We start from the raw sequence: 21,042 nt of genomic DNA, 5'->3' as shown, positions 1-21,042 counted from the left end.
AAATGCTGTGAAAGTCCTGAGCATCTCTATTTTTATGTGACCTGGGCCCCTAGAAGAGTATTTTCTAAAAAAAGAATTGAGAAGTGCCGTAGAATTGAGGAATCCTATTTCTTTTGTTTAAAATTGGCTATTTTCAAATTGTAGCACTAATCAACAGTGACTGTAAAACAATTCATTAAAGAGCAGAATCTAATGAAGTAGGGATTCTTTGTGCATAGATGAACTGTAGCTGGAGGAATTAGTATGCTTGTATTTGCATAGAGCAGTATATTCTATAGTAGTTTCCAGCTTGTAAAATCACAAGAGTACCTGACCGAATTGCTTAAGATTTAGATTCCCAAACTCCTCTATGAGCTCAAAAAGAAGACTGTAATTCTGTAGGACTGGAATGGATTCATAGATTGTCCAAATGCGTGTGGTCATGTGTGTTGTGTGCAAGTATGAAAGCATTGGTATGTATATGACTTGATAATTCCATAGATAATTACTATTTTTAAATGGAATTTATCAGAGACAACTGTTTTGGTCCCAAGATACCAGGCAAAACCAGAATGGGATAAGTGTCATCAAACTCAATTAAACCTTAAAATGGATCACTCTTCCACAGAAATGAGACCTGAAACATCTATTTAGAGGTGCCATGGTAAGAATCATTTCTCTGTTAATCCTGTTAGGGATGTGAATTTGGCATCACCTGACTACTTTGTTCTGTTGGTCTTTTTCTCACTATCCTTATCTCTGTTTTTCCCTCCTTTACCCTATGTATCTCTCTCTTATTCTCTCTTTCTTCATCCTTCCTTCCTTTGTTCCTTCCTTCCTTCCTTTCTCCTGGAACTGAACCCATGGCCTTATGGATAATAGGCGAACATTCTACCAGTGAGATACATCTCCAGTTCTTATTTTACCTTTTAAAATTTTGAGACACTGCCCCACTAAAGTGCCTGGGCTGACTTGAAGTTGCTGTCCTTCTGTTTCTGCTTCCTAGTAGCTGGGATTGTAGGCCTGCACCACCAAGATCAACTGATTTGGCTTTCTTCTTATTTTCTCTCTGCATATAGAACTCTCCTTTGCTCAAATAGTAGTATCCTTTCAAGATGTGAGATGATTCCAGAACCAACCATCAAAACCAACTGTATCTCTAAGCTAAATTTGTTATACTTTTTCAGTAATATGACACACAAATCTTCAAAAAAACACTGATTTTAGATAGCTTAGAGGATTTGTGAGGATTCTTCTGAACATTGAACTTCTTTTCTAATGCTAGGAATTAGTTTATAATGGACCACTCCCCATTCAATAAAGTATACGTTGTCATCAGATTAGTTTGAATGATTAAATTAAAGCAAGATATAATATAGTAAAGACATACAAACAATGAAGAATAATTTACCGTCTTCACTGCTTTGCATCTTTGAGAGGCATCTAGAGTTGTTAGGCTGCTGCTTTAAATGGAGTGAGGAACTATGCAGGCTCGGAGTGGGTAAAGACTATTTACAATCCAGCCTCACATTATCACATGATGAGCTGAAAGTGACCTCGTATTTTCAACTGGTGGCTTCACCGTGCTTTCCACGCTGGAGTCCAATACAACCATGCTCTCCCTTACTGTGATGCCAGGTCCCCACGTCATTTAATAACTCATCTCCTTCTTTAGAGTGTGAGCCTGATTTCCTATACTGGGAGAATTGTGCTTGACCTGCCAGCTTTGTTATGAGTATGTATTTATTAATTGCTTGGGTGATCATGCTTGGAAACCAATTCTGTTTCCATTTGCACACTTACACATATGGACATGTTTGCATCTGTTCTTGCTCTGAATCTCCTTCCTCCCAGGCAAGACTTTAAGCTTATTCTGTAAATGTCAATCTAATGACATATAATTTCTGTCCTCAAGAGTTTCTCCCAACTACTTAGGTGTTAAAACATATCTCTTCTGTACTTAAAAGAACCATATCTATGGTTTAGTAGATTAAGGTGTCTGCTGGCAATCTTGACAAAGTGAGTTTGATTCCTGAGACCACATAATGGGATCAAAAATCCAACAGATCATCTTAGACTATCCTACACACACACACACACACACACACAATGTTTTTAAAGTGCTGTATAATTTGAGAAGATTTTTCATGAGAATGAAGACAGATAAAATGATACGAAGATTAATCAAATATGATATAAGTAAATAAAAACAAAAAGAAAGACCCTAGAAGCTGTTGATAATTGATGGCTGCTATGAGTGATTCAGTTTTCCTCACCTTGGCTTTAGTAGTTGGTGTCACACCCATGCACATTCAGACAACACTAAGTGGAATTAGTAAGTTTTATTTGTTATAAAGAAAAAAGACACAAAATTTAAGAGAGAGAAATGGTGGTGAGGATATTAGGAAAACTGGAGCAGAGGGGAAAGGATGATGAATTGATCAAAACACATTACACGCATGCATGAAACTCTCAAACAATAAAAAATTAGTAAACGGCCTTCTAATGGAGCAAAAGTGGATCTACTGAGAGGGTAGGAGGAAGCTATAAAAATTACATGAAATCTAGTGCAGATGTAGCTCTTGAAATCTCCTAAGTGTCTGTGCTCTGGACTCAGCAGAGCCTGAGTAACTGCAAAATGGCTATTTTGAGTTTTTATGGTGGGTGACAGCTGTGACAACTTTCAGCCTAGGACCTGTTTTCACCTGCCTCTCTGCTAGTGTGGCCCCACTTCCTGGTGAGGTACTTATTAGTATCTGAATACCCCTTGTACATTCAACCTTGTGTGAACCACTCCACCATAGGTTTTCAAGTTTCATTTCCCGGTGTATGGTACTTTAAGGCAAGGCAAACTCTCAAAATTATGCTGATCCAAAATTCATGCTCACTTAATTCAGAGTCATGAATCTGTTCCTGGATTCTCCTTCACCTCCTCTCCTTGTTCCTTTTCATCCTTAGTCCTTGATCAACTGTACCATACACGAAAGTGCAGGGAACCCAGGAGCACATAATGCAATTTAACATTTATCCTGTCACTTGTCAACATCCAATTCAGAAAATAACTTCCATTTCACTAAGTCCCTGTTTTTTCTGAGACATGACACTAATAGTTAAATTAAAAGATATTTGTGATGACAAAAGATGTATGTAAAAATTAGCATTTATGATATTTGTATAAATGGCAACTATGTGGTGCTCTATGTGCAGAGCTATCCAAAATCTTAAATCAAAAGTTTTCCGCATTGGCTTTTAGTGTCTGTGGAAGTTCATTTCCTACCCTCCAGCTTTTTCTGGTCATATAATTCTAAATCTCTACCCATTGCTCAAACCGGAACTATTCCTAACCAGCTGCTTCATTTCCTGCCATGTCATCCCCTCTCTTTTTCTGTGACTTAAGGCTGTTCTGGACAATTAGAGAGAATCTTTGATATTGGAAGTCACCATTGGTTTTTGTCCCTATCACACTTGAATGATCACATTAGGAAGCATCTTTTCTTCCTCCCCAGTTTTACCAAAGGCAGAGAGTAGAGTCTTGTCAGTTTCATGCTCCTAAGTAAAAGTGGAAACTTTGTCCCATTCTCTAATTTGCCATCCAACATGTGACAATATTTCTGCCTGTGATAAGAAGAAAAATCTGAGCACAGCAGACTACCTAGTAACTTCATTTATTTTCTTTTCATTCTAATCAGTTCTATCATTCAACTCACAAGCCTATTAAATGTTATATTTGCATAACAAATACTATTCTTCCATCTGGAAACAAATCATGTACTCTTGTGCTCTCTTCATATTGCTGTTGGGATACGCATCTTATATTGCCTCATTCTAATAACTGTATCTTTAATTATGCAATCATTGTTGTTGAATGTCCCTCTACTCCTTCCTGCTGACAGCAGTGTGTATTTGCAGAAGACGTTCCCTTCCCCTCGGCATCCTTCTCTCTTTTTACTAAGTTGCACAAATGTGTTATGTCTCTTTCACAGAATCTTCTCTTTCAAGTCAGGGAGAATGATGCATATAGACCAACTACAGAGGCAGGATTTGCTTTTCTTGTGTTCACAACTGAGAGGTAGGAATCTGCTGTGATGTACTGCTTAGAATTGTCTCTTGTGAGAGTGCAGATGGGAAATACAGCTGCTTTCCTCTCAATCAATTTCCTCTCATTGGTCTTCCATAATCTTTTTTCTAAAGAGAATTTTTTTTTCTACCAGTCAATTTTCCTCCATACAATCTGACTTACTTTTGTACAGCCAGTAGTTGAGTTCTAATTTAACACTTCAGTGATATCCAAACTTCTCCAACTTTCGCTTGAAATTAGTTAACTGCATTCTGTGACTTCAGTGCACTTGCTCTGTGACTTTCTGGCTGCTTAGTTCAGTCACTTTGAGGCAATTAGAATTTAGAGTCCTTGCCTTGGAGGAGGTGGGAATGGGCAGTGTGTTGAGGCAGAAGGCTGGGGGGTGGGAGGAGGGAAGAGAGGGGCGCCTGTGGTTAGTATGTAAAATGAACAGAAAATTTCTTAATAATAATAAAAAAGAATTAGAGTACAATTTATGCCTTACAAAAATTGGTAGATCTATGTATCAGAGACTGAGGTCTACAAACCTGAAATAATGGATGTAAATGCCTACTGTCCCTTCATAGAAGAACTAAACTGCTTTGAAATATCAAGTATCTACCAATATTTTTAATGAAGCAAATAACACAATTTCATCTTGTGTTTCTTTTAATAGTACTTCTCAACCTTCCTGATGCTACAACCCTTCAATAAAGTTCCTCCCATTGTGGTGACCCCCAAGCATAAAATTATTTTGTGGCCACTTCATAAGTGTAATTTTGCTGCTGTCATGAGCTGTAATATGAATATCTGATATGCAGGTTACCTGATATGCAACTCCCAATGGGGTCACAACCCACATGTTGAGAACCACTGGCTTAAGATAAGTTACTAAGTAACATATAAAACTGTGTCAGTATATGATATAAAAGTAGAAAATTAATGTACTTAGTTTAATAATTTCAATTATATATTCACATTTAGAAGTAAATAATATATACATATACCATCTCAGTTGTTTGTCAATTATAACAGAATATATGTGAGTGTGAATGTGTAAAACTACATAAATATTTCCATTTTCCATTAGAGAAGCAAAGAGATATGGTAATTATTGATATGGAGGCAACAAACATATTTTGAGGAAAAAAATAGTGTCCATTAACAGATTTTGCATTATAATCCTAGGATTGGCTGACAGGTATATTTCAGTGGGATGTTGCATGTCGTATGGCTTTAGTCAAAAATAGAGGTAGCCTAGTAGGTCAGGATCAGATTCATTAAGTTCTAACCAGTTTGTGTTACAGACTTTTGTATGATGTTTATAAAAATATAGTATTTTCTTTTCCTTGTTACAAGAGATATAGCATTTTATTTTTACAGTAATCATTAAGATAAAATTATTTAAAAGGGCAAAAGATGTTGTAAAGCCACTGGCTTCCAATGATGCCACTCTGCTAATACTGAGAGGCCTATCTCAGTCTACCAGATCTGATGTTGGGACTGCCAGGTTGAAGAACTTCACATGGTTCCCTGGAGTTGGGCATTAAGGGATAAAGCAGATTCGGCCTTCTTTCCAAACAGCTAGATTCATTGAAGGGACTAGAACAGATGAACTTGGAAATAATAAGGAAGTGAGATTTCATCGGGTATTGCAAAGTATGATGGCTGAGATACATAACTGCAGGGGATGCCAGTTTGTATTCTGATGGTTTGCAATCCTGCTAAGGTCTCAAAGTGAAATGCTGCCTGTGCACATGTTTTGGGGGAGAGATTTCCGAGGAAGATCAGCAAGTGCCAAAGTCTTTGTCTGGGTAGAGAGCATTTTACAGGTGAGACTTTTGTTCTGCTAGTCGCTAGTAGCTGGTGGCCCCTGGAGCTTTCAGAGGGTAGGGAAGTGACATAATTTACACTTTAGAAAGAGCATTTAGGCAGCTGTGTGAAAAATGAAGCTCAACTCAAGGACGCTACTGAAATCCAAGGAGAAAGAACAGAGGATTGGACCAGAGGTCCATCAACAATGATAATGAGATGTTGGAAATTTAGAATATTTCAGAAGAACGATTTATAGGCCCGACAGAATGTATAAAATGCAGGAGAAGCAGAGCCATTCGCCTCCAGGACTAGCATTTTCTGCTAAAAAGCATAAACGCACAGTACTTATGCTCCCTACCCTACCCTTAAGGTACTGTCAAGTGGAACGTCACGTTCCTTTCTTCTTCACTTTATGTTTTCAAAGTTTGCTTTTGACATCACAGTAGGACAAGAAAATCAACACTGAGCAGCAAATAAACAAGAAGTGTAGTGTCTGCACTATCACAAACTCTTTCCTCTGAGTCTGTTTTGCTTCTCTTTTTCCTCAATGAATAAAGAATGATGCTGAGTCACATAATAGTTGCATGCTTAGCATCCACCCTCTCTATACCAATGCTTCTATTATCAAGACTCTAATAAGGATATCAGGTACCTTCAGCAAGGGACTGCTAATTGCTGACTCGAGGTTACAAAAAATACAAGAGAAATAATAATAGCATTTTTGATGAGTACTTGTTTTATGCCAGGCATGGTTCTTCATATGTTAAGAAATTTAAAACAAAATTTTCTTATGATGTACTTTATAGATGAGAGATTGAGTTACCAAGATGGAAAAGTTTGCCCAAGGTGGAAATGTCAATACAAAGAAGAGGTCAGTCAACTCTAGAGGTTGATCTACCACATATGCACAGGATATTTCTTCTCAGTTCAGTGCAATGATAGAAACATTGGGAGAATGACTGTTTCTAAACACCCTCTCCAGTATGAAGAGAGAGGCACACAGCTTCTTAGCCGGCACAACAAGAGCAAATGACCCTAATGTTTGCCGAAACTAATGGGAAACAGAAAGAGGCCACCATAATGCTGATATTCCTCATCTTTAAAAATAAAGTTCTTCTAACTATGCAAAGCCACAGTTCCTCCACACATATTCCACAAGCAAACTATGAATTCTGGGTATGAAAGAAAACACTATCTGGTGCTTGTTTTACATTTTATACTTGAAGCTCCATAATTTTATCCTCATCATTCTTCTGTTATGAATATGAACCCCCGAAATCTTTAACTTACCAAGGACCACACAGACAGTTAACTACAGGGTTAAAATGGTCACTTCTGTATAGGCCTAAAGCCTCCTGCATTTTTCAAAAACACTCTCTGCTGCTGGTAAGCTAGGAGGGCCAACAGCAGCTTAGCACAGGTGGGGAAATCATACTTGGCTGATCTAGTGCAACAGCTATTCTAAGCCAATAGAATTCTAATAACAAAAAACAACAATAAAATGAGGTTATTTCATTGTTTTTTTCCCTATTTCTCTTAAAGTGTGTAATAAGAAACTTGAAGTTCTTTCAAAACAAAACAATAATAGCAAAAAAAAAAAAAAGAAATAAACTATGGATCATTATTCTGAATAGGGAAAAGCCAGGAAGTAAGGCGTTTTCCACCCTTTTGTTGTGTGTGAATCAAGAGTCCTGTTTTCTGTTTTTACTTCTTCACCCCTATAATCTGTAAGTTTGATTCTAGATGATTGATGTTTTTCTATATCATCCCACCCTTGTACTTCATTAAACAATTTTAGGTAGATTTCTTTGGTGTGTACGCTTGTGTGTGTGTATTTCCATTGCTCAGATCCAGTTCTCCTATAATGGTGAACTTATAAAGCTAATTTGTTTTTATTCTTCCAGAAAATTCTTTATGCATTTTACTGAGATTTACTATTTCCCATCAAATTCTGAAAGGTAGTCTCTTTAGATCTTCAGAAAGTATTTAATTTCCTATTTTAAAATTTATCTTAGCTGATATAAATATGAAAATTATAAGTTGTGCATATTCATGGGCAATTATATAATGTTTTGATATAAATACATTTTGAGTGATATTTAAATCAGATTTAATATATTTATCTAATCAAATATTTGTTTTTTCCTCCCTTTTGTGGGAAGGAAGATTGAACTTAATCTCACACACACTACAATTGTTCTACCAGTGACTAAGCATATGCAGCCACTATCATTTCTTTAAAATAAATTGTTTCTTTTAGTTTTTAAAACTATAATTACATTATTTTCCCTTTCTCTCTTCTCCATCCAAATCCTCCCCTATGCCCCTCCCTGCTTAAATTTATGACATTTTTTCACTAATTGTTATTACATAAATACAATCTTCTCAGTCTGTACAATGTTACTTGTATGTATATGTTTTTAGGACTGGCCATTTGGTAATGGATAAACAGTTGGTGTGCTCTTTGGTAGCAATCCTCAGTCGCCTATAATTCTTTGTCTAGGGATATGACCTCAAGAACATTCCTCCATTCATATTAGCATGTGTATTGGTGTAATGTTTGCTCAGGTCATGTTTATGGAGCCATGTTAGTGAGACTTCACGGGCATAGCTTCTCTGTCATCCTAGGAGACACACTCACACAACAAATGCTCAGTTGTTCTGGTTCTTAAAATCTTTCCAACCTTTCTTTTGCAATGATCTCTGAGCCTTGGGTCAGTACATGTGCTGGAAATATATCAGTTGAAACTGAGCTCTATATTTTGGTTGGTTGTGTGTTGTGTGATATTTTGATTACATTCTGACAATAAAGTTTGCTTTGAGTCAGAGGGCAGAGCTAGCCACTAGCTGACCAAAATTAACCATAGAGGTTTTGGAGGACTGAGGACAGATAGGAGACAAGAAGTTGTCTAAAATCAACTGTGATTTTCTTTTATGGTCTCTGTCTGCTGTAAAGACAAGTTTCCTTGATAAAGCATGAGGCTTACACCTATCTGTGGGCATAAGGACAAATGTTTAGAGTGTTATTAGGGATTACACTGGTTAAGGAAAGTGGTGGTTACAAGTTCTCCTGCATGACTCCACTAGCCCTGAGTGGTTGGTTAGGTTTCCAGTACCAGGCACAATTTTCCTCTGATTGAGCAGATCTTAGGTTCAACTTGGGAACTGTTAGTTACCTCCAAGGTATGTTTTTAAGGGAGTGTTGTCAGCACAGATGGGAAAATTGCATTTAAAACTGTATGTGTATTTACACCAACTTACATGTATTATGGGTAATTTTTAGGTAGATAGCCGATAGCATGATTCCTCATGACTTTCCAGACATCCTTACTGTTACTTTGCCCTTCTCTTCTGTATTTCTCTCCCTTCCCCCCTCTAATTAGAATTCCACATTTGTTTTGCCCACATCCCTTTTTCAGATCACTTCAACCCTGCTATTCTTCTCTTAAGTGCTACTCCTCCATCCTCCAACCTCAACAATTGTCCCATTTCACTTTCCTGGTTTCTACAGTTACTCTGTAGATTTGAGGCTAGCAGTTTGAGATGAAAGAGAGCTTGTCTTTCTGGGTTTGAGTTACCTCATTCAGTACAATCTTTTCCAGTTTCACCCATTTACTTGGGAAATTCATTATTTCACTTTTATTTACAACTGAATAATATTCCAAGGTGTATACATATCACATTTTCATTATCCATTTGTCAGTGGAAAGACACATAGGGTGTTTCCTATTTCCTAGCTATTGTGAATAGAATAGCAGTGAACACAGTTGAGCAAGTATCTGTGGAGTAGGACATAAAGTCCTTTTTGCACATGCCAAGGAGTGGTATACCTGGGTCATATGGTAAATTTATTCTTATCTTGAGGAGTCTCCACACTGATTCTCAGATGCATTTCCATTTCCTTAATTGTTAAGAAAGATGAACATTTTTTGTGACATTCTTAGCTTTCTTTTTTTTTTTTTTAACCTTTAAGAACTTTCTATTTAGTTCCCTGGTCCACTTTTTGAGTGAGGTCATTTATTTTCTTTGACTCTTTGTTTTTGAGTTCTTTAAACTTTTTGAGTCTTGTAAACAGAATACAGACATTCATTGAAATAATCATCCACTATTATTCCCCTATCATTTCTTTATGTTCAAAACTTTCAAAATATCTTCTTGTAGCCTTTTGAGCTGTATATTATCTTTGTTATTAATTAATTTTGTCTATTGGCAATTTTATACCTATATTGAATGTATTGTGATTCCTACCCCCTCTTATCTCCCTCCCAATTTGACTACCCCCTTACTTCTCTATAAATTTATTCTCCACACTCATGTTTTTTTGTTTTATTTGTTTTGCATGTGACCCATTAAGTTTATTCAGCACTCTCTGTGATCCAGAGTTGGGAATTATCCATTGGGGTCTGGTGGACTCTCCAGTGGGTGCATTTCTAAAGACAATGACTCCCCGTCTTCAACAATCTACCAATAACCAATAGTTCAGCAATAAGGGATACGGCTTCATGAACCTCCCCATGACTCTCTTTACACAGGGCCAGTATTGTACAGACCCAGTGCAAATAACCGCAGCTGCTACGAGTTTTTTTTTAATCAGCAATGGTTGTGTTGTGTCTAGAGAATGGCAGTTCTCACTTTTACCTATATTCTGGCTCTTGTATTCCTTATGCTCTCTCTTTTGCAACATTAGCTGAGGCTTAGACAAAGTTGTCTAAGTATGTTGCTTGGAGCTAAGCCTCAGCCATCACTTATTTTCAGCATCTTGAGTATAAACTCTAAAACCACTGTCCTTCACTGCAAAGAAATGCTTCACTAATTAGAGCTGAGAGCAGCATTTATCTATGGGTGTAAACATAGACATTTAGAAAGTAGTTTGACGCTGTCAGTCTAGTTAAACAACTGTGTGAGTTAAACACCAGAGCCTATGACCTCTGCGGGAATTAATTGACCAAATTTGTAGTGCAAGGCATAGATTTCTTTATGGGGAATGGACCTCATATCCAACCAGAGGATAGTTGATGACCCCTAGAACCATCATGTAACTACTGCAGAATTGGGCATATCTTGCCTAGCAGAGTGATATGGAAGTTTGTAGTATTTACAGTTGAGTAAGATTGCTTATGCCCCATTCCCCAACAAAGAGCCTGCAAAGCATTTTCTAATTCTTTGTAAGCTAGTGAGCAGGCAAGAGGCTTCCAGATCAATTCCAACTTGATTTCTCTCCATCTTGAAATCTTCAGCAATAGTGTCATATCATACAGTTCTTTTGGATGATCAAGAGGAATAGCAAAAACCTGCATTATTTGGGGGATGTCCCTAGGAACTCTTTGACCAACTCCTTTTGAAGGCATCCTCCAAATAGCACTGTGGATTTGGGTGCATAACTACCTCTAAGAGAACATTATCTAGCTATGCATCAAGTTTCCCTCCAAACTCTGTTTTAATTTTTTAATTAGATTAAAGAATACTCAGTTTCTATATGACTTTTTCATGCATTCTTCATATTGGTTAGCCATATCCACCTCTTCCTCAACATTCCACCTCTTCTTTCTTGCAGCTTTCAATACCATTTTTATTTTGTTAATCTAGTTTTAAAGATATTATTACATTTATTTACCTATTTATTTATCTATGGTGTGTGTGTGTGTGTGTGTGTGTGTGTGTGTGTGTGTGTGTGTGTGTGTATGTGTATCCATGGTGCATGTGTGAATTTCAGAAGAGACTTGTGGAATCCATTTTTGTCTCTATCATGTGGGTCCTGGGATGGAACTCAGGACATCAAGTGTGGCAGCAAGTGTGTTTACCCAATGAGCTATCTCTCTGGCCTGCTCATCTGGCCCTCTAATCTAGTTTTATTTCTGCTTCTGAACATCCTGTTTAATCAGCACCATTTATTGAAAAGGTTTCCGTCTGCCATGCATGCCCTTAGCACAGTTGTCAAAGATCAGTTTTGCATAGATCAGTAGATCAACTTTCCTATTTCCTGTTCTGTTCCTGTCTGGTTTTATACCAATGTGATGCTATTCAAATTACTTCAGTTTTGTAGTATGTTGTAACATTAGCCACTTGCTCTCTCTTTTGCCTTATTATGGCTTTGGCATTTAAAAAAAAATTAATTATATATACATTTTAGAAGTTTTTTTCCAGTTCTGTGAAAACTGGTAGTGATATTTTGATATGGATTTCCTTGAAAATGTAAGTTGGTTCAGGTAGTATTACATATTTCAAAAATATTGAATCTAGTTGTCATTGACCATGATATTCTTTCTGCTCTTGGGGTTCTTCTTTAATTTCTTTGGTCAGTATTTTATAATTTTCTTGTGAAGAAATTGCGTTGTTGAGACCACCTCTTTGGTTAAATTTATTCCTTGTTTTTTTTTTGTAGCTACTGTAAATGAGTTTTCTTCTTAATTAATATTTCAGATAATTTGTTTTTGCATATACAATACTATAATTTTATGTAGTTATTTTTACCTTGTAAAGTACTATATTAATTTAAATTTTAATTTAATAATTAATTTTTAATTCACTTAAAATTTAAAGATTTCGGTGGGTTCATACATAAGTTTGTGTCCTCTGAAAATGTTGTCAAATTGAAGTTTTTCCCAATTTATGTGTCTGTTATTTCTTCTTCCTGATTGCTCTGGGTTAGAATTCCAGAACTACTTTTGAGAAAATCAGTGAAGGTAGGCATCATTTTATTTTGGTAAGTTTAACAGTTCTGAAAATCAACACTTAAGAAGATACATACCATAGCTCTAATTTAAAAAATGAGTGCTTCTATTAATCAGAAGGTAGAAAAATAGTTTATCAGAGAAATATGAGGTAAAAAAAAAAACCTACAGAAGTCTGTCTACCACATAGAGGGATTTGCCTGACATGATACTGACCTAGACTGACCATGTGAGCCATCAAATGATTTGATTTCAGTTGATCAGTTAGGCAAGTCCATCTGATCTAGACATCTACTCAGTCAGCATTTTGAAAACACAGTTAAAATAGCAGTTAGAAATAGATGAAGTAGCCAGACAGGCAGGAAATTTAAATATAGCTTGTATATAATTGGGTTTGAATATTACATTTTTATATAAATTCTCTCTTCCAAATTAAGAATTTTTTTTATTTTTTTCCTATTTAGTCAAAATACATTGCAATTAAATTTTCTCTTCCATGGCTATATGTGACCAGTGAGCCCTGGATCAGCTCTGAACCTCTTGGGATATAACAAGAGGTCATATGCAAGTAGCTCTACAACGTGACTTCTTGGTCCAGAAACACAGTCAGGAGATTGTCTACCATAGTGATAGCTGAGTAGAAATTCAAGGCTTATGAAGGGCAATTATCTTTCCCAGTTTCTGAGTAGGCTAATTAGACCATGGATTGCATACTCTAGAGCGATCTGGGTTGTGTAGTACACAGCTCCTGGATGCTTGAATATTGGCTTGTAACACAGTTCTGCTCCATCAACTTAGGAACTTTGAGAGCACAGAATGGATTTTACATGACTTTCAAATATATAGCCAAAGAATGGAGCTTTCATAATGTTTTTCTCCTCTGTTACCAGAGTCTCCTTTATATTTCTATTTATATCTTTTTAATTTTATCACAACAAATTGTTTTGGGTCTCCTCCATGGATGAGGAGTTTTAGTTTTCCCCTCAAAGAACTCTATAAAATCTTATCATTCTCTTCTATTTTGCTCCAACCGCTCATCCCTAACAAGCCATTAGAAAAACTAATTTTATTGATTGGAGAAAAAGGAATGAATCTCCATCATGTTTTCTCATTTATATATCAAGCACAAATCATAGGACTACTAGTCATAATTTCTAACTAACCAACAGAATTAGATAACAAAATATGAACCAAGTTTTCCAAAAAGATATGTTCTCTTATAATGGTTAAAGTATAATTTATCAGTAAACTGCCCATGTCTAACGGGTACAGTTTAATGAGGTTTGGTATATTGATGCACCCATGAATTCATAACCACTGCCAATAAAGGGGCATCTTAATTATTTCTCCCACTCCAACCCAAATCTTCAGAGAAGAACTGATTTGACTTCTGTCACTATGGTTTATATTTTATAGAATTTTATATAAATCCTCCTGTGTGATATGTCCTCCGTATGACTTACATTTCTTTGTTTCTTTTTCTACTCAGCAAAATAGATACATTTCTATTATTCCATGCAACTACAATTCTATTTCAGATTCCATGAACCTTATTTTTTATGTATTTACTTTTTATCATGGTTTTGTTTTGTTTTGTGTTTTTGAGACAGAGTTTCTCTGTGTAACAACCCTGGCTGTCCTGGCATTAGCCCTATAGAGCAGGCTGGCCTTGAACTCACAGAGATCCGCCTGCCTCTGCCTCCCAAGTGCTAGGATTAAAAGCGTGTTGTGCCACCACTGCCAAGTTAGGTATTTATATTTTTATGGGCACTTGGGTCGTTTTCAAATAAATCTGCAAAGGACATATAGGCACAAGTCTTTTATGGGCACATTTGCATAGCAGATTCAATTATTCACTTCATAAGTAGCTGAGAAGATGTTTTCCACAGTTCGTGGTCCTATTTCACACTTTCCAGCAGGCCATGGGAGCTCCATTTGCTTCATGTTTTTCCCATCACTTGTTAAAGTCAGCTCTTTTTACTCTGGTAAGTTCTACTATAAAGTAGTGTGATTATTGTGACTGAACCTGAAGTTCAAATGACATTATTTGAGGAGAAAATATTTTTTCATTTTCTTATTTTTTTACATCCCAACCAGTTTCCCCTCCCTCCTCTCTTCCTAGTCCCTCCCCACCACCTCCCTTCTGCCCCTCCCATCCATTGCAACTCCATTTCTCTCCAGAAAAGGGCAGGCCTTCCATGGATATCAGTCAAACGTGCAGTGAGACTAGGCACTCATATTAAGGTTAGACTGGGCAATCCATTACGAGGAAACAGTTCCCAAAAGTAGACAAAAGAGTCAGACAGCCTCTGCTTCCACTGTTAGGAGTCCCACAAGAAGACCAAGCTACACAACTGTGACATATATGTAGAGGGCCCAGGTCAGTCCCATGCAGGCTTCCTGGTTGTCGGTTCATTCTCTATGAGCCCCTATGAGCCCAGGTTAGTCAATAATGGTCACACCCATAATTTCTGCACCAATTTTACCCCAACACATCTTGTAGGCAGGACAAATTAGAGGTGGAAGATACTGTAGCTGGGTTTGTGTCCAACCCCTCCACTGGAAGTCTTGCATAGTTACAGGAGATGGCCAGTTCAGGCTCTGTATCCCCCATTGCTAGGAGTCTTTGCTAGGGTCACCCTCATAGATTCCTGGAAGTTTCCATTGCTCTGAGTTTCTAACTCATCCCAGAGATGCCCCTCTAGATTACAGGTGTCTCTATCAGTATTCCCTACATCTATCCTCCCCTCACCTAATCCCTGCTGTGTAGATGTAACCAACGGTCTTATAAAATAAGAAACACAGAGCCAATTCAGAGAAGACAGCCAAGAGGTCAGAGCTAAGAGCCTCACCCTTCCTGATTCAGGGATCCTCTCCAGCCAAGAGAGCTCTCCGAAAAGGACCTACTTCCTGTGTGTCTGTCTTTAAAGTCTTCCTGTTCTGCCTTGTCATTGGTTGTAAACCCAAACATGTGACTGCCTCGTCACTGCCTGAATGTACCGCCCTCCAGGTCCTTAAAGGCGTGCGCCACCGCCGCCATGCACTTGCTATGACTCTAATAGCTCTGACCCCCAGACAACTTTATTTATTAACATACAATTAAAATCACATTTCAGTACAAGTAAAATACCACCACATTTCCCCTTTTCTATTTTAATAAAAAGGAAAAAAAAGAAAAAGGTTATAACTAACAAAAGAAAAACTATATACAAAAGTACAATGACTATATACAATATATACAAGTAATAAATGTCTAAACAATGTCTAGTCCATTTGTATTTGACAAATTCAGAGAAAATAATTTCATTATCTATCCTATTTTGTTAAGTCCAAAATGTATCTAATTCACTTTCTACCCTAATTAATCTTTAACTATAACTAACTAACCTTCAACTATAACTACCTAATCTTCAACTCCCTCAGAGACCCAAGAAGGAAATAATATTAGCTAACAAAAATAAAAACAGAAAGTGCATGCAAGCAACTTCCAAAAAATTTGTGAGTTGACAGAAACAGCCAGCTGCCTGGACAGTCACCTGAGGTTTCTCCACAGTGTTGGGGCATCATCTTCAGCCTATAGGCTTAGCATATCTGACAGACTCATTTGTGAAGTAGGATGTACACAAGGTCAACAGTTCAACCTCACATTGGGTGAGAGCGGTCCATGTACCAGAAACACCTGAATTCCACTAGTGTCATGTCATGATTCAGGATTTTAAATTCTGGAAATTGTTGTTGATTTTTTAATTCAGCTGTCCATTCTTCTTGGCTGTGTATATATGGCTTCATCTTAGCATCCCGTTCTTCTCCACATCCCTCTGTCAAATGCCAGTTTACTATTGCAAGGCGTGAGCTTAGTTACTCTTCAAGAATAACTGTTTCAGCTGCTGTTTCATTGCACATCAGAAGCCATCGGCCCACTGCCTATTCAGCTGCCTTCGAAGAAAAGGGCACTGCACCTTTTCCGAATTGCGAAGGCCATTTCAGGGATGGTGCCATATTGTCCTGGCCTCAGAAGATGCCTTTTGATAAAGCCATAACCACACTTGTTTTGGCAAGAATCAGTAGTCCTTTGTTTCATGTCCTGTCTGTCCATTTTGTCCTGTTGATTCGAGGATACTTTGTTGTCCAGTGGCTAACTTTTGCCACAATGAAAGTTAACTCCATATGCAGTTTCTTCAATGCCCATATTTTCTCTGAAGTAGATTGGTACTGCCAGGAGCCATGTCTCATAATCATAACAAAAAAGAAAAATTTTCTAAGTTATTAAAATATTTTAAATGCCATATTCTGTAGATCTCTGAAGGGTTTGAAGATGACCTGTCTAAAATATATCTGCTCAATTTTTAAAACATATCTAATATGACTACAAGTTCTATTGTAATGTCTAACTACTAACTTTCATTTCTTTATATCCTAATAGTTGGTAATAATAACATTCAAGGATCAGAAAATTGCATTGTTAAATGAACAGTATAAGTACAATTAGAAATATACATATAGCATTTTCTAACAATATCAATTTCAATATATATAATTTGTATACAATATAAAACAATCCAATCCAATGTAAAGTATTTAAAACTAGTAATTGTCTTTTTCTTCTTCTTTCTTTCTCTCTTTTTTTTTTAAACAAGAACCTTAAATCTAATCTCCTTTGCTTAGCCTTTTTCCTAACCCTTGACAACAACTTGTAACCAACTCCCCTAAACAATGAAAATTATCCCAGACCCAAAACCCATTAAAAAGACCAAAAAACCACCTGCCCCACACCACCTCTTTGGGAATGTGGGCGTCGTATTCTTAAAATTGCTTCCTGCTGGGTATGGGCGAAGTTATCTTTATCCTAAAAGAAAAATTTTAGGTTAATTGTCAAATTCTAGGAAAGGTAACCATATTCTTCATTATCCAGTCTGTGTATAATGCCAAAGTTCAGGGTTTATCTCAAGTCCTTATTCAAGTAGTCTTTGAGACTGGATCATCTCAGCTAGTCATCTCAAAATTGCTATGAGCACCTTGTAGTTCAAAGCTGATCTGTAGATGATGTTTGTCAGCTTAATGATGTTATTATTGTCCACGTGGAATTGTTGTTGTTGTGGGGCCCCAACTTCTTCCTAGAGACTTCAGTTGATGTTAGTCCTGGCCGTGATTTCCTGCAGAAAACTGATAAGAGACTCGAACACAAAGACATATATATGCAGCTAATTGAAGCCTTTTTTCTAGAATTAATTAATACTCTATATGACCATTCATATCTTAACAAAGGTTAAAATGTATATATATCTATATATCTATATATTAATCTTGTAAATTTTGATATAAAATTTATACTTTAAGAAAAGTTTTAAAGAATCAGAATAGAATCAAAGAGTTGAGAGTAGTAATAGAATAGTCCCTTAGTTAATTTGGCTTTTCTCCTGTCCCATAGCAGAAGATGGCTCTTTTATTCTGGCATGATACAGGGGGTTTGCATTTTCCTTTTAACAACATGCTTGAGTTTAAAGAAGGAGAGAGCCATTCTCCAACTCTAAAGTCAGCTTTAAATTTTAATTGAACTGGGACTATTAGAAGACCAATAGTGTTAAATTTTTAGAGAAAAGCAGAAACAAACATTTAGGAAGACATAAAATTTTTTAGATAATATATACCCATACGTCGTTTCACTCTGTTTCCTGGGATAGATGATTTGTCCCTTTTCTCAGTTGTCTCATTTGTCCAGTGTTCTTCAGATTCCTTAACCTTCATTCTCCTAAAAGACAAAAACAAAAACCTTTCCCCAAGACTAATTTTGGGGATGTTCCTTTTTGGCAAGTTATTATCTGATTAAATGAAAAGACATGTGTTACTGGTATAAGTTAGTTTAAATTGAATGTTCATGCTTGTTGAAGAACTATCACCTCCTCTAATTAAGAGGTTTCTCTTGTTCAAATCGAACCTTTATCAATTTTGATGGTACCCACAGTTTATCTTCTCCTATAGAAACAAAAGCAAAACCTCGTCCCCAACGTAACACATATCCTGGTTTCCATTCTGAGGTCAGCACATCCTTAAAGTATATAGGCTGATTTAATTCTGTAGTTTTTTCTATTATCCAATGTCTCTCTGCAGCTGTTGTTCCTTTCTCATTGGCATTAAGAAAATTCAAAGTTAATAGAGCATTATGCAGTCTGTTTCTGGGGGTCTTTGTTACCCCTTTCTGTTTATTTAGCATATCCTTTAGAGTTCTGTTTGATCTTTCTATAACTGCTTGACCTGTAGGATTATGTGGTATGCCTGTAATATGCTTTATATTGTAATAAGCAAAAAACTGTTTCATTTTAACAGAGACATATGATGGAGCATTATCAGTTTTGATTTGTGCAGGTATACCCATGATGGCCATAACTTCAAGCAAATGAGTGATTACAGAATCAGCTTTTTCAGAACTCAAAGCAGTTGCCCACTGAAATCCTGAATAAGTATCGATAGTGTGGTGTACATATTTCAGTTTTCCAAATTCTGCAAAGTGAAACACGTCCATCTGCCAGATTTCATTCCTTTGAGTACCTTTTGGGTTACATCCAGCTGGTAATGGCGTTTGATTGTAGAAGGAACAAGTAGGACATTTCTTTACTATTTCTTTGGCTTGTTGCCAGGTTATGGAAAAATCCTTTTTTAAACCTTTACTATTGACATGATGTTTTTTATGAAATTCTGAGGCCTCCAGCACATTTCCTATCAATAATTTATCAATCTCATCATTGCCTTGTGCTAGAGGGCCTGGCAGACCAGTATGGGATCGAATGTGAGTTATATATAAAGGATGACTCCTTTTCCTGATTGTATCTTGTAATTGAATAAATAGTGAAGTTAATTCTGAAGCATCAGGGATAAATTCTGCAGTTTCAATATGTAATACTACTCTTTCAGCATACTGAGAGTCGCTTACTATGTTGAGAGGTTCTGAAAAATCCATTAATACCAACAGAATAGCATACAATTCTGATTTTTGAACTGAATTATAAGGACTTTGAACCACTTTACTTAAATTTTCTGATTTGTAACCTGCCTTTCCTTGTTTGTTGGCATCTGTATAAAATGTACGAACTCCAGATATGGGTTTTTCCCGTACAATTCGAGGCAAGATCCAATCAGCTCTCTTTATAAGATCAATTCTATCGCTTTTGGGATATTTGCTGTTAATTTCTCCCAAAAAATTACTGCAAGCTCTTTGCCAAGGTTCACTTTCTGTCCATAATTTTTCAATATCCTCCTTAGTTAAAGGTACGACAATTTCTGCTGGGTCTATTCCTGCTAATTGACGAAGTCTCAATTTTCCTTTCCAAATCAAGTCAGAGATTTTTTCCACATAAGTTTTTAATTTTTTATTTGGTTTATTTGGTAAAAATATCCATTCTAATATAATATCTTCCCTCTGCATTAATATTCCTGTTGGAGAATGCATAGAAGGTAAAATAACCAAAATGCAATCCAGCTTTGGATCAATACGATCCACGTGTCCTTCATGTACTTTCTTTTCTACCAAGGTCAATTCTTTCTCAGCTTCAGGTGATAATTCTCTTGGACTATTTAAGTCCTTGTCACCTTCTAAGGTTTTGAACAAATTATGCAGTTCATCATTTTTTACCCCAACAATAGTTCTTAGATGAGAAATATCTCCAAATAATCTTTGAAAGTCATTAAGAGTCTGTAGTCTGGCCCCGGCCCCCGGGCCGGGCAGTGGGAGCACAGGGCCCCGCGTCTACTTCCAGAGTCCCCCAGGGGCCGCAGGCGAAGGCCCGGGGGGTGCCGATGATGATGGCCCGGTGAGACGGCAAGGGAAGGTCACCGTCAAGTACGACCGCAAGGAGCTACGGAAGCGCCTCAACCTGGAGGAGTGGATCTTAGAACAGCTCACGCGTCTCTACGACTGCCAGGAAGAGGAGATCCCAGAGCTGGAGATAGATGTGGATGAACTCTTGGACATGGAAAGTGATGATACCCGGGCTGCTAGAGTCAAGGAGCTGTTAGTTGACTGTTACAAACCCACTGAGGCCTTCATCTCTGGCCTGCTGGACAAGATCCGGGGCATGCAGAAGCTGAGCACACCCCAGAAGAAGTAAGGGTCCTGACCCAGATGACCATGGCTCCCACAGGACAATCGCTGCCCCTCAACCTTGTAGCAACAGCAATACCGGGGGCCCTGCAGCCAGGCCTGGTGCCATGAGCAGGGATCCCCGTGCCCCTGCCTAGGGGCCACTTCCCTTGCCCTCAGTTTTCCATTTTTGGGGTTTTTTATTGTTATTAAACTGATGGGACTTTTTGTGTTTTTATATTGATTCTGCGGCGCAGGCCCTTTAAAAATAAAGCTAGGATACGCCTTTGGAGCAGCTAAAAAAAAAAAAAAAAAAAAAAAAAAAAAGAGTCTGTAGTCTATCTCTCCTAATTTGTACCTTTTGGGGTCTAATTTTTTGTAGCTCTATTTTATATCCTAAATAATTAATAGAATCTCCTCTTTGTATCTTTTCAGGAGCAATTTGT

At 37.2% G+C, this 21,042-nt stretch overlaps 1 protein-coding gene across 1 annotated transcript in view; it reads left to right on the top strand.

Moving 5' to 3' along the window:
• LOC128118758 (protein phosphatase 1 regulatory subunit 14B-like) overlaps positions 1 to 20,824 on the top strand; it is a 69,739-nt gene extending 48,915 nt beyond the window's left edge. The window contains exon 2 of the mRNA XM_052751582.1: positions 20,199 to 20,824. Coding sequence (XP_052607542.1) covers positions 20,199 to 20,624 — 426 coding nt within the window. The 3' untranslated portion in view covers positions 20,625 to 20,824. The remainder of the gene's footprint in view (positions 1 to 20,198) is intronic.
• The last annotated feature ends 218 nt before the right edge of the window (positions 20,825 to 21,042 follow it).

The sequence above is a fragment of the Peromyscus californicus genome, unplaced genomic scaffold (genome assembly GCF_007827085.1).
Source record: "Peromyscus californicus insignis strain IS unplaced genomic scaffold, ASM782708v3 Scaffold_22__1_contigs__length_63687245, whole genome shotgun sequence".
In the NCBI taxonomy this organism is placed as follows: Eukaryota; Metazoa; Chordata; class Mammalia; order Rodentia; family Cricetidae; genus Peromyscus; species Peromyscus californicus.
The sequence above is the reverse complement of the archived record's forward strand: the minus strand, read 5'-3'. Positions and strand labels throughout refer to the sequence as shown.